Here is a 16,335-nt window from a genome sequence, read left to right on the forward strand (position 1 = left end):
TGCCGACTGTGTTCTGACACCAGATGCGTTGCTTACCAACATCTCACCCTGTGACACGCTCCCTTCTGAAGCAGCTGCTGCAATCCACAGCTGAAACTCCCTTACAGCAACGTCACAATGTCTGCATCCTAAAATAAATCTACTGCGGAATCCAATACAATCATTCTAGTCCAATTACAATAATAATATAGCATGGTACACTGTGTCATGGATAGTCGGTATTCAACCTTCCATCTGAGTGTAATGTCTGCAAGACTGTGTGCACTCTTAAAACACAGCCTGCTGATGATCAAAACACATCTGTAACAGACAAAAAGGACTTAGGATGGAGTTTGCAGCTGTATCCACCAGTGATTTGACCGCCTCCTTGTTAAAGGCACTTGTTAGATTCTAAAGATACTAAACAGACTGACCTTAAAAAAGCTTGAAAACCTCCTCAAGGGAAGTTATTTTCGTAAATAGAGTGGAAGATTAAATCATGGCCCGTTCCCACCCTCTTGCAGTCCACCAAGCAGTAATTACAACTCCCTAGACAAAGGCACGGTGACCCAGAGTAGCACCCACTAACCTTTTTCCTAATCAGCACAAGGCTTTGAACAAAGGAAATAGGCTTGAGACAGCAACCATGTGTCAGACATCCGAGAGATGGCAATGAGCCACTGTGTACCGCCCACCCCGCATATCTCAATTCTCTGATCTTCTGCCTTTTTACTGTCTCTTGGTCTTTACTTTGGAATCTCTTTTCATTCACACCTTTTTAAGTTTTGTGTATTATACCAAAACGTGTGTGTTTTTAGAGCTTTTTACACAAAGTCAGTAAATGAATGTAAATGTAGTGCTTCTTTCTTCAAACCTATTTTCACTTGCTTTTATACAATTTGCCAAAGATAGCATTTGATTATGCAGAAATTGGAAAATAATTAATTAAACTAAAAGGAAATACTTTATGTCTTATCGTAGTTCAACCCAACCCCACTACCTAACCGATTATAACTGCAAGGGTCAAAAATATGTCATTAGTTGTAGGTGTTCTTGTACCTGTCAGTCATTCTTCCAATTCAGGGCTCACATCCTGTTTCTGTGACATTTATTCCACTGAGAATTGATTAACACAGCTCTGGCAAGAATACTGATAACAAGTGAACCTTTTAGGCACCCTCTGACTTTAATATTGGCGAGTTTGGTTAAAGAAACTCATTTTAACATTACTTTTCCTCTTCCCTTGGGCTGTGTGGGTGTGCAGGTTGGTTCTCATTCTGTGGGAAAAGGAAATTAAATGAAATGAAAAGAACGAAATGAAATAAGGGGAAATGAGGGGTAGATAGGAGAGGAGAGGAGGTATCAGAGGTGAAATGTAATGTTTGGGTGAGGAGAGGGTAGGGGGTAACCACACTGGAATTATACATTGTCAATAAGAGGTAGACAGTCCAGGAAATAATGCAGCTGTAGTGATTGCACCCTCTCATGTGACCCTCACTCATTCAATGGAAAATGCAGCAAATGGCAGCATGCCTGTGTGTGTGTGTGTGTGTGTGTGTGTGTGTGTGTGTGTGTGTGTCAACGATCTGTGTTCAGCAATAGCATCAGCTGACACCCATTCGACTTTGGCTCTGGTCTGCCCAGCCCCGCCCCTCCCCGGCAGCTCACACAATCAGTTGGTCGGTTGGTAGCCACCTGTCGGTGGCTCGTCCACATGTGCCGGTCTCATTAATCACCCAAGCCAGTGACAGCCTAATAGAGCGTGGCCAATACATGAATATTTTCCAGCCATGGCTGAGGAGGCTGGAGTGGAGGTGGAGCTGTGCCCAAAGGCACGGCGCACATCAGGACGGACATTAATCTAGCATAACCTCCACCATCGAAGGCAGTGTATGCAGAAGCATCATCAGCAACACTGTAACTCTGGCCCACACTACATTTATGGACCTGCTGGGTGGCCCCACATGTTTTGTGGCTGCGGCCTTTGGTAAATGAAAAGAGACACACTCCTCTGCATGCACACACGTTCACTTTGCGAAACACACACATTCACATGCATGCTGTTTCTGCTCTCACACACACACAGTGTGCTGCAGAAGTGCACTTTCATTAGTGAAGAGATTGGTGCAGCTGTCAGTTGCAGCCGAAAGAGAACATCACTTGAACTACAAAATTAACTGGAACTGCAGTGAGCGTACAGATTTCAAAGTTCAACAAAACAGTAGGCCTCAAATGCTTGCAGGGCATTTTTCCACCTTTGATAGGAACAGTTGTAGCAAGATCTTAACTTACGGCACCATTCCCCTCCAGCTACAGTAGAAAACTTCACTACTTGTTGTTTACTACAAGTTTGCACTATAACTAGCCTCATGCAAATGTGGCTATTTCTGGTGATGATTGCATGCTCATGTTATCTAGTAAATTACAATTCTGTATTTCAAGGGCTTACCTGCTGTCTCTCCACATTTCTATGTAGTAGTTTCTATGTATTACCATCACCAACCTGTAATCAGCGTTAGTCAAGTGTAGGTTACAGCTCAATGACTTGTAAAAAGGACTATATATTGAGCTGTAAAATGATGGGAACATGGTAATTGCAGGGGATGGTCTTGATGACTATGTTAATTGTAATTATGCTGTTTCTACTAATGATCCTGATGTGGAAGGCATCAATGTCAGTAGTCAAAGAGATGGGGATGATAAAAGCTTCTCATTGAATAGACGGCGGGTGGCTTTAAACTTCTGCTTTTTTTAAATTATTTGACTCAGTTAAATGGCGTTTTGGATTTGTGGAGAGTGAGTGAAGATACAGTAGGTGCAAACGGGCCGTAATTATTTTTGCTAAAGTAAAATGCAAAGCTTATAATTATTGTATGTGTGAAATGTATGGCATTTATGTTTGTGTCATGTATTAATTTGAGGAATATTCCCTCATCAGTCCACACAGATGTGATGTTTTTTGTCTGCTGTTTTTTTCAGTCTCCAAAGTGAACATTTAAGTGATTGAAACCCACTTTGTTAAAAGCCAGCTTGGAGCTTTCATTCCACACACCCCCTCCTCCAAAAATTTATTTGACTGCAATCTGTCCTTTTGAGGCAAAATAAAAAGCCGGAGACCTTTCAAATAGAATTGTCCCTTGTGACACACTTTATGGGGAATATTTTTTCAACATAACAGGTTCACCTAAACTCTGCAATCTTTGACTTTTTGCCATTTGCTCAAGGTATCGACCATGGTTGTTTTTGCAAGTGAGCACTTCCACTTGTCACACAGTAATATCACACTCAAGCTGTAAAGCCTACAAATGAAGCTTTCTGGAGGATAAGTAATTTGTGGTTTCCAGTGTTGTGTTTGCAGAGAGAACATGAATGATTATTTGGAGCACATTAGATCAGCACCTCCACAGTGTGACATGTGGATTGTACACAGTGTCGATGGTTGTACTTTTATGGTTAGTTTGGTTAATTAGAAGGGAAATATGCTCAGACAAAATTTGGATGTATTGACACATGATCCTGAGCATAGCATTATGTGTGTAAGTGACGCCCCCAACGGTGGCAAAGACATGAAATTAGGTTACTTACTCTTTGCTCAAGGCTAAATGAAAAGTCATCATAATGTGCAGCTGACATCAGAGCTTTTGGGTCTGTGTTAAGGTTTGTGACCGAAGGTTTCATTACACATCATTATTCATCTACACCTGTCAGACTTCATATTCAGCTGCTGTTTAACATTTTCAGGTTAATGTTTTTAAACTGTTGCTGCCTCTGTGTGTTGGCATTACTGCTTCTGTGTGTGTGTGTGTGTGTGTGTGTGTGTGTGTGTGTGTTTGTGTGTGTGTGTGGGTGTGTGTGTGCGTGTGCGTGAGCGTGCGAGCATGTGTGCGTGCGTGCGTGCGTGCGTGCTTGCGTGTGTCATTGCAGGAACCCTGTGGTGAAAGTATGTGAAAGGTATTTATCTATGCACCTGAGAGAGGTAGTGTTCTTCACTACTTCATTGTGCACTTGGTTGACACAATCCACGTTTTTGCCAATGGTTTTACACTATGGAACTGCTCTTGAGGTGATGGTGATGCCCCTGAAACGCAGCAATATTTTTTCCGTCTCGCTTCCCCCTAGCGCCTGTGAGCAGAAATAAAAAACTAGCAACTTTGGTCCAGCGAGCCACCGGCCAAAGTAGGAAGTCAGGAAGTATTGCGTGATATCAGGTCTCGCAATTAATTGAGTTGCTTCTCGGCACTGCACACATACGTCCATTAAGGAACCAGCTGACAAGGTAGTGACGGAGTTTTTCACACTATTGTTATGGCTGAGCTGGCAAAAAAAAAGCAGAAAGCAAGGAAGGCATTGTCGGAGGAACAAAGAAAGAGGAAATGGCGGACTGACCAAGCGAGGAGTCTGACGAAAGTAAACATAGGAGCTGCCAAATATCTATTCTGAAGCTGTGGGGGGGGGGGGGGGGGGGGGGGGGGGGGGGGGTCTACAGAGAAACCTGCGAGCAAAGAGCAAAGAAATGGCCAAAACTGCATAGCGCCCCTTTAATGGCCACAAGTGAACAATTTCTTTCTGCCATTGTCCGACAGCACAGGGGTGCGAGGATCATGCTTTTACGGTCGCCTGGCTCTGACTCATGGAAAAAACACGTGTGAAATAAAAGACATTGCATAAACTCTGCTACCGTGTGTTTATTTAAATATAGGTACACCGACATGTAGGCCTAAGTGATTGCAATATAAGCCTGTATTTTACTATTAGGACTATAGCATACACACTGTATGTCAATTAAATAAACTTCATATAGAGTCTGATTTACTACGGCAACACTGTTGATCGAATCAGTGATTTTTGTCCATTCTGCATTTGTTATACAGCCTTCAATATCAGTTTTTAGGCTGTTAAATAGTACACACAATAGTGCAAATGAACCTGAGATAATTAATATTAATAATGATAATAATTTATTACATTAGATAGCGCTTTAGCGGGGAGGACTTCTCTCTAACACCACCAATGTGTAGCACCCACCTGGGTGATGCACAGCAGCGTTGCGGTGCCAGATGCTCACCACACATCAGCTTGGTAGAGAGGGAGTGGAACATATTTTTAAGGTGGGGAAAACCCACGCAGACACGGGGGGGAACATGCAAAGGTTAATACCGTAATACCGCATACATGCATGGATTGAGTCCTGTCAAACTCTTGTGTGTCTATGCCAAATTTTAATCCCGCACAGAAATGGCATACTTCCTTTTTATAAATTTACTTTATAAAGAGTTTAAATGCAAAAAAACCTACACTTAGTTATAATCTTGATTAAAAACCAAGTCTTAATCCTCAAACAGTCCATTTCAAGGTCTTAAACTTTGTCCTCATAAAGACAGAGGTACCAGGCCTTACACACACACACACACACACACACAGCTTTGTGGCACTATCTTTGTGGGGACCTGTCATTGACATATTGCATTCCCTAGCCCCTTACCCTAACCTTAACCATTACAACTAAATAACGAACCTTAACCCTTACCCTCACCCTAACCATATCCTAATTCTAAAACTAATTTTAAAACAAATTCTTTAAAGTTGTGGGGTCCAGCATTTTGGTCCCACAAAGCTGTCGGGACCCCACAGTTATACTAGACTCCTGGTTATTTGACCGCATAAATATAGTTAAATAAGACCACACAAACACAAACTCACACACACACAAACACACCGCCTCAATTTATGTGTAAAAGAAGAGACACATACTTTTCAGGATAACACTCACAGACAGACACACACACACACACGCACTCACACATGCAGAACATTTCTCTGCACAGGGACCTATACAAGTCTAACTAAAGAAGCAACGTCTTTAGTTCAGCTGCATGCTTTTCATTTGATTGAAACTGGTTCACCAGAGCAAACAGGGAAGGAGCAACATGGCTGCTGTAAAGCACTCTGGTGAAAAAGAGTCTGACTCCCTTGGAACCCTGTGCAGCCAGAACACTTAAAGAAGATGAAAATATGCTTTTTGTCTGTGTGTGTCACTCTTATTTGCGTGTAAATGTGTGTGTGCTGTTTAGCCAGCTGCATCTAGTACAGTGGGTAATGTGAACATGAAGCAGCAAGAAGCCATAGAGGGTAGATTCAGCAGGCAGGCAAGGATGGTGGTTTAGCAGAAGCTATTTCAAGATCATCAAAGTTATTCAGTGTTATACTACAGAGGAAGCTGATCTGACAGCTTGGAGACACAGCTAGGCAAGCGAGCAGCAGCCAGGAATGATGTCTCATGAGTGTACAGACACAGGTAGCCAGGTACAGGTAGGAAGACACACACACACACACACACACACACACACACACACACACAAACTCACTTGCACAGTGATATACTGCCGTACAGACTGACTGAAAGAGTGTCAAACGCTAAGCCATGATAACAAAAGCTATTAGACAGAACGCTGGTGACTTGGGCAGTATTGTCGCTAAAGGAGTCAGCTTGATAACTTTAGATTGCTGCAACAAAATTGGTCTCTAGGTGAGAGATTAACTACTCTGCAGTTGCCATGGCAAAAATCACATAAAGAAGCTGTTGACGCCAAAGTCTAGTGCCATTTCATTATTACTTTATAATGGTAATAGCAGGTGGAGGCTCAGCTAATGCAAGACCTTCTCCACAAAGTTACGTCCTTCTCATATGACTCTTGTTGCCAAAAGGAGTGTTATATGAGTCTGATGAGATCTGCCAAATTTACAAGGTGAGGCCAATGTAAGTATCATATGTAACTAAAACAACATCCTGTGGTTTACTACTCTGTCTCATTAGGTTGTGTTTTTCTTACTGCATTACACCTCACAAATTAGTTTGAACTCATATATAGAAAATGTGTCCAAGGGTGTGCTAACATATGGATGCAAAGTGACTGGTAAAATGCTGCCGGAAGCGTTGGCCATACTAAGTGCTTAGTAAATCCTACTTCTCTCACAAGAGTCAAACGGTCTTTTTCCATGGGATAGAGTCCAAGTGAAGTTGCTAAAACATCCCTTTGTGTTTTGATGGCTTTGCAATAATTGTAATTTAAGGTAATCAGCTCACTTGTTCTGCATGGAAATGTTTTATGGATTAATTGTTGTCAAATGTGGCAGAAAACAAATAAGAGGCAAATATGTTTGTATTTGGGGACAGTGTATGCATATTAAGTTATTTTGCATTGCACTATCAACTGCCACGAATGCACTTGACTTTCCTTTACTTTTTGGCTCCGTAGTTTATCAACTGTAAAAAAATAAGAAAATACTTAATATTCTTGGGAGACTCTACCCTTCATTACAAGTAACCCTCTTATGTGTTTTTTGTGTTTTGTGTGTGGGCGTGTGTGTCTTGCCGGCAGGCTTACTGAACCTGGAGCAGCTCCTGAGGCAGTTCCTCATCTCCAAGGAGACATTGTCAGTGCGCATGCTTGACGACAGCAATGACCCGACCCCTCTCCTGAAGGAGATAAGAGACGACAAGACTGCCACTATTATAGTGGATGCCAACGCCACTATGTCACATATCATTTTGGAACGGGTTAGTATGGTTCATGTGATAGCTGTATTATTCATGCACTGATAACTTGGCTTTATTTCATTTCAACAGTCTTAGCTCAAAGGAACACACAACTTATTGGGACTTTAGCTTATTCACCGTATCCCCAAGAGATAGACAAGTTTAGACATACCTTTATCATCTCCGTGCATGTTGTAATTCTGTCTGATGCCCCCACCGCTAGCCTAGCTCACCATAGATCCTGGCGGTAACCGGCTCCAACTAGCCTATTATTCCCTACAAGTGACAAAATAACGCAATTTTTTTTTTCTATTTATATTTTTTTCATATTTACATGTTGTGATTCGTATACTCTCAGCATTTACAAATAACAAGGTCACAAGGATTGAGACACAGCCATCTTCTAACCTTTTACATACTGGGAAACTATATTCTCAGAAGGCGAGGCACTGCTACTTCTGCTTACTATTTGTTCAACATGTGAATATGAAAATGTTGGCGTTATTTTGTCACGTATCGGGAGCAGAAGGCTAGTGGAGCCGGTAACCTTAAGGAACTGTTGGGAAATAGGCTAGCGGTGGTTGTGCATCAGACAGAGTTACGACACGCATGGAGATGAGAGGGTATGTATGGACTTATCTAACTCTGGGGGATATGGTGAATGAGCTAAAGTCTCAATAAGTTGACGTGTTCCTTTTTATACCATTACAAAATTCCCAAGATCCATATTTTTTTAACTCTCGTATTTCTCAAAAGAAAGCGGGTGAAAAACACCAGTGGCAAGAAATGTTCAAAGCTGAAAATAATTATATAAGTGGAGAATGATTTATTCAACTGGAAGAAGAAATTGGTAAGTCTTTAGTTTTGACCTGCAAAGTTAGAGGTCGTAATCTCCCCACAGATAGTGTGCCGAGCATAAAAGGGAAATGTTTTTTTCACCATCATAATCCATTTACTGTCTTCAATCAGAAGACAGATTACGTGAATTTCTTTTTGGCAGTGGGCACAGATTTTAAAAGACAGGGTTACAGAGTCTACAGTCTCCTCAGTTCAATCAATCTTGTCAAACAAAACTGTTACATTAACTTATATGGATAAGAGCATTACACAAAGTTGTATACTAATAATTCATCTTCCATAAGTGACAATTCTGAACAGTTAAGTGGATTAATGTGGGTAAGGATGGATTTATTAAATGAAAGCCTTTTGTTTGCTTTCTAACACTTGCTATGATGTGTATTTAAACAAACTTTCAAAAAACTACCATGACATATTTTTATAGAGAATTATAACTAAAATTGTAATATGCTAAGCCATAATGTTCACTGACAATTTTAGTTAGGGTACTTCTGTCACTAGCGTAACAGTATGAACTGTGTGTAATTACTCCGCCAATGGCACATACAAACGTGATCAAAACCTTGATATAAGGCTGGAGTTTCTCCTGAAAGGGAGACTTATGTGGTTTGTGGGAGCTGAGGAAGCAAGGGTGTTTGGCAGCAGCATATGTCCTCTTGGTAATTAATACACACCTCATTATTTGTAGAAGACGATGGATGGATGGCGGGAGTGGAGGTGACAATAACTGGAGACAGAAGGGGGTTGGAAGGAGCAGAGAGGGAGATGTTTGCCTTGCTTCTCCCTCATTCTCTCTGTTATACTCTCCCTCTCGATCCACAGTAGTCTCAATCTCTCACCTCAATCGAGTGTTCATGCTACCATCAGGGGTCATCCAGTCACCATGGCAACCCTGGCAACCCTGGGCCACAGAGCAGCGGGAGCAGTGGGATGTCTTTCTTTCTCTCTTGCTTCCCCATCTCCCAGCGTTTCAATACGGACTTGCTCTCTTTGTCACTCTCTGTTTTCTGCCCCAGAGAAGGCTATTTTACTTTGTTTCCTCACACCTCCCTCCTTGTGTGGTCTTGGACACCCATCTCTCACTCTCCTTTACACATCTCTCTGTCTGTCCCTCTGTCTGTCAAGAGACAATCTTGCAGCAAGTGGTGGACAGATGGCAGTCCCGGCTCTCATGTGGAGTGCCTAGTATCAAAGTATCAAAGCTGTGGGCCGGCATATATGCCATTCTCAGATGATGATAAGAGTGCACAGCTTGTCTTAAGGGACAGAATTGTCCGTTGTCCCTTATTTGTCTGTTTACATCTTACATCAAACCCTCGTCAGACAAAGGTCTCACTCTCTGAGGTTTTAGCATTCAGAGGGGTTTAGGTCAGCAGTGTTAGCATTCTGAATGTAATCTCATTCAGTCAGCCTTCCTCTATTGTGCACAGCTATACAGAACTAGAGTGGGATAGACAGTGAGCCCAGTATATGGAGGCAATGCAAACCATGTGCATTCTGCCCTAAAGCTCCAGTAGAACAACAAGGAAATAAAAAATAAGGGGGAAATAACAGGGAAGCTTATTTGGAATGCAGTTAAAGGAAACCAAAGGATATTTTTCATCAGCTGCATATTTTGGACGTGGGCAACAAATAAGGCAATTCAGGTGATAAGGTCAGTTTCTTTGTATTAAAGGCACAGGCTACCCAAGGTCAAGATACAGTGTTTGAAATAATACTTGCCGCAGGAAAGCTCTGTTAAAGGGGAAAACTCTCCACCAATTAGAGCCATTAGCTAGCTTAAAGATGCAGTAGGTAAGACAATGCAGTATAGTGATATTTGCTGAAACTGACCCTGTGTTCCAGTTGAACTTCATGAAGCATGTCATATAAAAAACCACCTAGAGCCTGTAGTGTGATTTGCAAAAATCCACAGCTTCAGATGCTCCAATCAGGGCCAGGTGCCAGTGTCTAACTGCATGTCAATCACTGCCAGTGCACATGCATTCATTCTCCCTTGTGGGGGGAGGGGCTTAGGAGATCGTTTTGGGCTTTAGAGAAAAGGGGGGGCTAAGTCTTGGCTCTTTGCAATCCTACCTACAGCACTTTTAACTTACTGTGTGTAACCCCGGGGCAGATGGTAACAAGCAATCTCCCTGAAACATAACAATTGAACTGCATTGGCATCATGTTAGCAGTTTCAAAGTAATAGTGCTCTTACTATACTTAAAGGAGAACACTGAGTCTCACCGGCATGAGAGGTCATTCAGAATGTAATAATGAAACTTGTAGTTAGATGTTTTTGCTACACAAGTGGTGCCTTTCTACGTCTTCCTGTTTTATTACCTGTGCCCCTGCAAAACACTATTAAATGAGCATTCAACAACTAAATGCCATGTATTCCTAATGGCATACAAACGCCCACACAGAGGTTACACTGTTGAAGATGTGACAGCTAAATAACTGTTATTAATAACTGATGCTTCACATTCTTAGAATAATATTAGTTTATAACCAATTATTATCGAAACATGTAAATTTCCGTGCAGCCAGGTGGAGAAGATACTCTCTGAGTAGCGTCTAAGAAGAGGCATGAGGGTTAATTCATTCAAGCATCTCACTTATGTGTTAAACAATGTTCTTGGATAATAAGAAACTACTTTGAAACTATTTGGTTTGATATATGCGATATAACTTCATATTTATTGATTTTAATCATAATGTGCATGGCAGCGTGATTAAACAGAAGCATATAGCTTGATGGTTTTCTTGTTCGCTAATGACTTTAATAAAATGAAACTACGAAAAGTTCACCCTGTCCTTCCCGACTGCTCCTCACTGTGACTTTGATTCGATCAAATTGAAAGACAGAGTGTCGAGCAGCATACTAATGCACCTCAGAAATTAATTGCTCCATTGAGAGCCATTGTCAGATAAGAATGTGTCTGGTCTTATCAAGATGTGGATTTGATCTGTGTGCTGTGGAGTGGAGCTTGAGTTACACTGAATCGCTGATCTCTCACCTCTCTCCCCGCCCCTTTATTCTTGACTCTCTCTGTTTTTTTTCTTCGTTCACCCCCGCCCTCCTCCATTACTCTGAGCTCCATCTTAACATGGTTTTGTTCAAACTACAATCCTTGAACTTTTGTTTTGAACCATCTTTCTGTTTTGATGGATCTTTCCCTCTTCTGTCCCTCTTGTCTTTTGTTCTGCAGGCATCAGAGCTGGGGATGCTGTCAGTCTACTACACTTACATCTTCACCTCTCTGGTAAGGAAACGGGAGAAGGTGTGGGTATTTAGAGCCAATATAGATTTCACACCTGCAGGAGTACATCAGTAGTCCAATGCTGTGCTCCTGCAGTGTATTAAATCGTTTACTTTGATTGAATGAATGATTGAATGGATAGAGCTAAGACAGAGGAATTATAGCATAGCTTAATTATAGCATAGACGATTTTCTCTCTCACTGCATATGACTGGAAATTAGAAACATACTGAGTATTTTGGCTATAATGGCTCATGTCACTGCTTTTTTGCCCTTGTTGGTTAAAGTGCATTTCTGGACCAAACAAATACATAATAATGTATTATTATAATTGCTACAAGTACTATTGTTGTTCTTGTTATTGTTGTTGTTGCTGCAGTTTTTCTTATAATTATGGTCGTGGAAAGCCTGCAAAGTTACCATTATATAGGTGATGAAGTCATCACCCTCAAGTCAACATTCAATTCTATCAATGAATTAGTTGACAAGGAGAATGAACTCTGTAAGAATGAACTCAACATACATTTCTTAAGATTATTTTGCAGGGGGTTTACACAGCAGTTATCAAGTTGTGCATGTTTGCCTGTAAACTAAGCTTATAGTATACTGTATAAGTTTTTTTTTCAAATTGGTTCTCATTGCTCAGTTAATTAGCAAAGTTTGTTGCATCTGTGAGCTTAACATTACCCTTAACATTCAGGGGATTTTTCATCAGTGCTGTAATGGCCAGGATCAGTTTCAAACTGATTTAATCACATTGCATGCCATATTGTGGAGTGCACAGTTTAAAGCTAATTGGCAACTGTGGTTGGTTAAACTGTTTACAGTGACAAGTCCTCAAGAGAGGTGACAGAGGAAGACAGAGAATGAGATGAGAAAGGCAGCTAAAGGAAAGGTTTCCTTGTAAAGATCAAAGCAAAATCTTAATGAGTGAAATATCTAACAGCTACTTCTTAAGTGCTTTATCTTCAGTACACAAGTTACCTCTGCAACGTTTGTTGCAAGTGCTTTTTTAGACTTTAAAGCTGTCATTTGGTTTAATAAATACTGCATTCATTATATTTTGTAGACTAAGAGTGTTTTACATATTATGTTGTACTGGGGTAACATTAGCATGCAAATCTGGGACAGTAAAGTTTAAAAAGAGTACTGCCTCTCAAAATGTCTGTGCATGTCCATGCCGTAAGTAAAGGGATTGACCCAAAATTTGAGAGTAATGGTGTTCAGACACATTATTTAGAAGCTAAGGGATCAGATAGAGTTATTGTAAGATTATAAAGATATTGCGGCTTGGAGAAAATTAAATGCAATAGTAAACTTACCAGATAGCTGCTCCCTAATGGAAATTAATGAGGTTCAAAACACTTTTCTCTAATAGCACTGTAGAGATGATTCAAATCAAGCTGATTTATGACTCATTTAGAATGGGCTGCTGCCATCTTCATGTTTTCCTCCACAACCCTTGACATAGTCACTTCTCCACTTGAATCGCTCTTTTCTCTTCTCCCTTTCTTTAACCTTCTTGTCATTGCTTTTTCTTAGTGTCTACAACTCCCTCGTCACTCTGCTCTGGTGTCTGCTGGAGGGCACAGCATAGCACACTGATTCATTGTAGATACTAGATGATGACCATACATGCCCCCTCCCAATACCATCACCACCATTTTCTTAAAATCCTGCCTTGCACAGTGACGGCAGTGTTAATAGCTTTAGCTATCATCATTAAAATAGTCGGCAGTGAGCCCCCGGTGACCTGGGACATAAGGCTGAAGCCATAAGTGGACATCTAGAAGTGCTGCTGTCTCCTTAGTTTTTGTAATAAGTGATTCATCCTATTTATTGTCTTTTTAAATGGCTCTGCTGCTTGTTCATCACCTTAACCACACACATATTTACATTCATCCCCCAGACACAAAAGAAGATAGGAATAAGTTTCATCAGTTTTCTCTTAGAGTCAGTTCATTATAGACTCACTGTAACATTGATAGTAGATCTTTGAAATACAATAAACTGAATCATTGGGTCACTTGTTGATCTTCTTATTAAAGTACACTCTCATTTTTTTTTAGACTGTCCTGTCCAGAAAAATGACAGCTTTGGCCATTTGTTCAAAGGACTTCCAACAACCTAGAACATTCAGTGCCAAAGAGGGGCGTAATGTGCTGTGGTCATAGCAATGTAAAAAGTTAAGTTAGACTGGAGTTTACACACCAGTCAAAGTGGTTTCCTCTGACTGTGACGGTAATCTTTCCATTTTGTCTAATCTCTAACATACCTTAACCACAAGTCATTATTTGCATAGAAACATGTTATCAGTTGTATCTTGCTACATGATTAAAGCTACACTGTGTAAGAATTTCTACCATCTAGCAACTGCTATAGTGGGTGCCAATTTTTTTTAGAATATGGACAGTAAAAATCAGGAAGATACTGTGAACCACAGACACAGAAACATGATAAATGGTAAAGCTGATTGGAAGGTCACTGATCTCTCTGTGTTCGGTACACTAGTGTATGCTCTTGAGGGTAGGTGTAACAGTCCAGGAGAAAATAATACTAATTTCCAATGTATTACTAATAAAAACTTTGATAATAGACGCAGAAATTACTTTGTGCTGTTTCAAATTAAGTGTCACATTGTATTATGCACTTTTCAAGATGCAACATAGAAGGTAAATCGACAGCCCCATCGCTGTCATGACAGTACAGATATAAAACAAATATAGCATACATTCTGAATTAAAAAAAAGTGCTTAGTAACCTTTCGGGTTATTCCACAGTTAAAGACAATACTTAACAAGGGTGAAGGGTCTCCTTAGCAACGAAGTAGGTCGTGTTAAATTAAAACATCGTCTCTGCCTCATCTGCGCTCTGATTAACAGCCTCTTGTCTTCTAAAAGAAACCGGCAGTGGCGTTGCTTTTTCATTCATTAACATGTCACAGCATACTCTATGCATGAGGCTAGGATTGTGTTTAACTAGTGTATTGGGTTTGAACTGCGAAGTGCCTGCACTGTCAGTAAACTTTGTGTTCCCCACAGTTCTGGGGTAGTGACTGCAACATTCGCAGTTCATGGAGTTCGTCTCCTTACAGTACCTCAACCAGCTGAATTCTTGCAGCCAGTCTTCCCGAAAATGGTGTGTTCAGGCCTTTTTCGCCACACAAACCCCTGACTTCATCAGACTGACACTGTAGACTCTGGCACTGGCACACCAGCCGCGGAAGAACGAGTCAATAGTTAGCTTGTTCATTGTTCAGATGCACGTAGCAGGTTGTGATATCTGTCTACTTCCCATAGACGTTTAAACATGCTTGATAAACATCATAAGTGCTCATATTATGCTTTTTGACTTTTTCCCCCTTCCTTTACTGTGTTATATAGGTATCTTGTTGTGCATGTTATAGGTTTACAAACTGAAAAATCCCAAAGGGCCTTACCATCTCCAACAGAAAACACTGTTCACAAACTGCTCCAAACAGCTCTATTGTAGTCCAGCTAGAGCTGCACGGTTATATTTGAGATTATTATTTGTTGATTTTAACCAAAAAAATTTTGTTGTCAAAAAGGCTATTTATAACTGCTAATAAATAGCAAAGAGAAGAAATTCGAGGGACGTGTGCTAATCACAGAGTGACGGCTGACTTATTATGAATGGGTCCAACACGGGTCGAATGGTGGGTAAGCAGAGTTACACACGTAGTGTGTATGAAATGTCTGTAACGTTACTGAGTTGTATTTTTCTGAACTATGATATTCGAGCCATGGGTCACATCTCTTGCCCAGGTGCAGCATTATCGTATTATTCTACGAACTGAAGTTAGTTGTATTCAATAACTTTGTCTGTGTTTTTCGCCCTGGCGGCCGCGATAGCAAAGTTAACAGCGGAAACACTGGTACAAAATACAGGTTTGCCTTTTATGCTTAACAATATACAACTGTTAATAACAATTAAAACTGTGGACAAATGTCAGAAGTGTGGACTGGCGCTGTCGACGGTGTGTCTCTCCGTGTTGCTAGGGAGCTGTGAGTGAGTGAATGGGGGCGGGGCTGCACGGTGAGTAAGAGGATATATTCAAACACAGGCATGGCTTTTCAGATGAAATGGGTCATGTATTGCAAAATTAAACCATATCAATGTAAACAACATTGCTTTGTTTGGGGAGAGACAGCGGATGCGAGGACGTTAGGTGCACCGGTGCCACATAAGAAAAATGTTAGTTGCACCCTAGAGTCCTGTGAGCTAACAGACGCTAACCAGCACTGGTCACTGCTGTTGTCTGAAAAACAACACAGACGGGACAAAATGTTGCGTTTACTGGTAAACTGGTAAACCTTGTGACCAATTTACAGTATGACCGACTGCTATCTGTTGTGGAATTTTCCTCATGTTACTTTATCCTCTGTAACTGTCTACATCTAGAAACCAAGCTGCGCAGTGCAGGGAACAACAGACAGTGGTTTACGGAGCGGTAGATTGGCTTTGTAAAAAACCCCAGAGTGTTTTATGAACGGAATGATGCATTTTAAATATCGGTTGATCGCGCAAATTTAATCATGGAAATCCAGGATTGTGATCGTGATTAAAATTTGATTAATTGTGCAGCCCTAACTCGAGCCTTTACTTCAGTAATGAATGTGCGCCACTTTGTAACACATGATATAATGCTCGCCTAGCTGCTAGCTTCGCACAACCTCCTACTCTGCTTCTGATTAG

At 41.0% G+C, this 16,335-nt stretch overlaps 1 protein-coding gene across 3 annotated transcripts in view; it reads left to right on the forward strand.

Annotated features, from left to right (window-relative positions):
- grik4 (glutamate receptor, ionotropic, kainate 4) overlaps nucleotides 1-16,335 on the forward strand; it is a 288,509-nt gene that overhangs the window by 204,944 nt on the left and 67,230 nt on the right. For 2 of the 3 annotated variants that reach the window (XM_034867139.1, XM_034867140.1), the window contains exons 7-8: nucleotides 7,359-7,537; nucleotides 11,569-11,622. In XM_034867139.1, the coding sequence (XP_034723030.1) occupies nucleotides 7,359-7,537; nucleotides 11,569-11,622 (233 nt within the window). Of the gene's footprint in view, nucleotides 1-6,093; nucleotides 6,283-7,358; nucleotides 7,538-11,568; nucleotides 11,623-16,335 lie in introns of those variants that run through there. The other variant, XM_034867141.1, reaches the window with a different exon arrangement.

This window comes from Etheostoma cragini, chromosome 3 (assembly GCF_013103735.1).
Source record: "Etheostoma cragini isolate CJK2018 chromosome 3, CSU_Ecrag_1.0, whole genome shotgun sequence".
Classification (NCBI taxonomy): Eukaryota; Metazoa; Chordata; class Actinopteri; order Perciformes; family Percidae; genus Etheostoma; species Etheostoma cragini.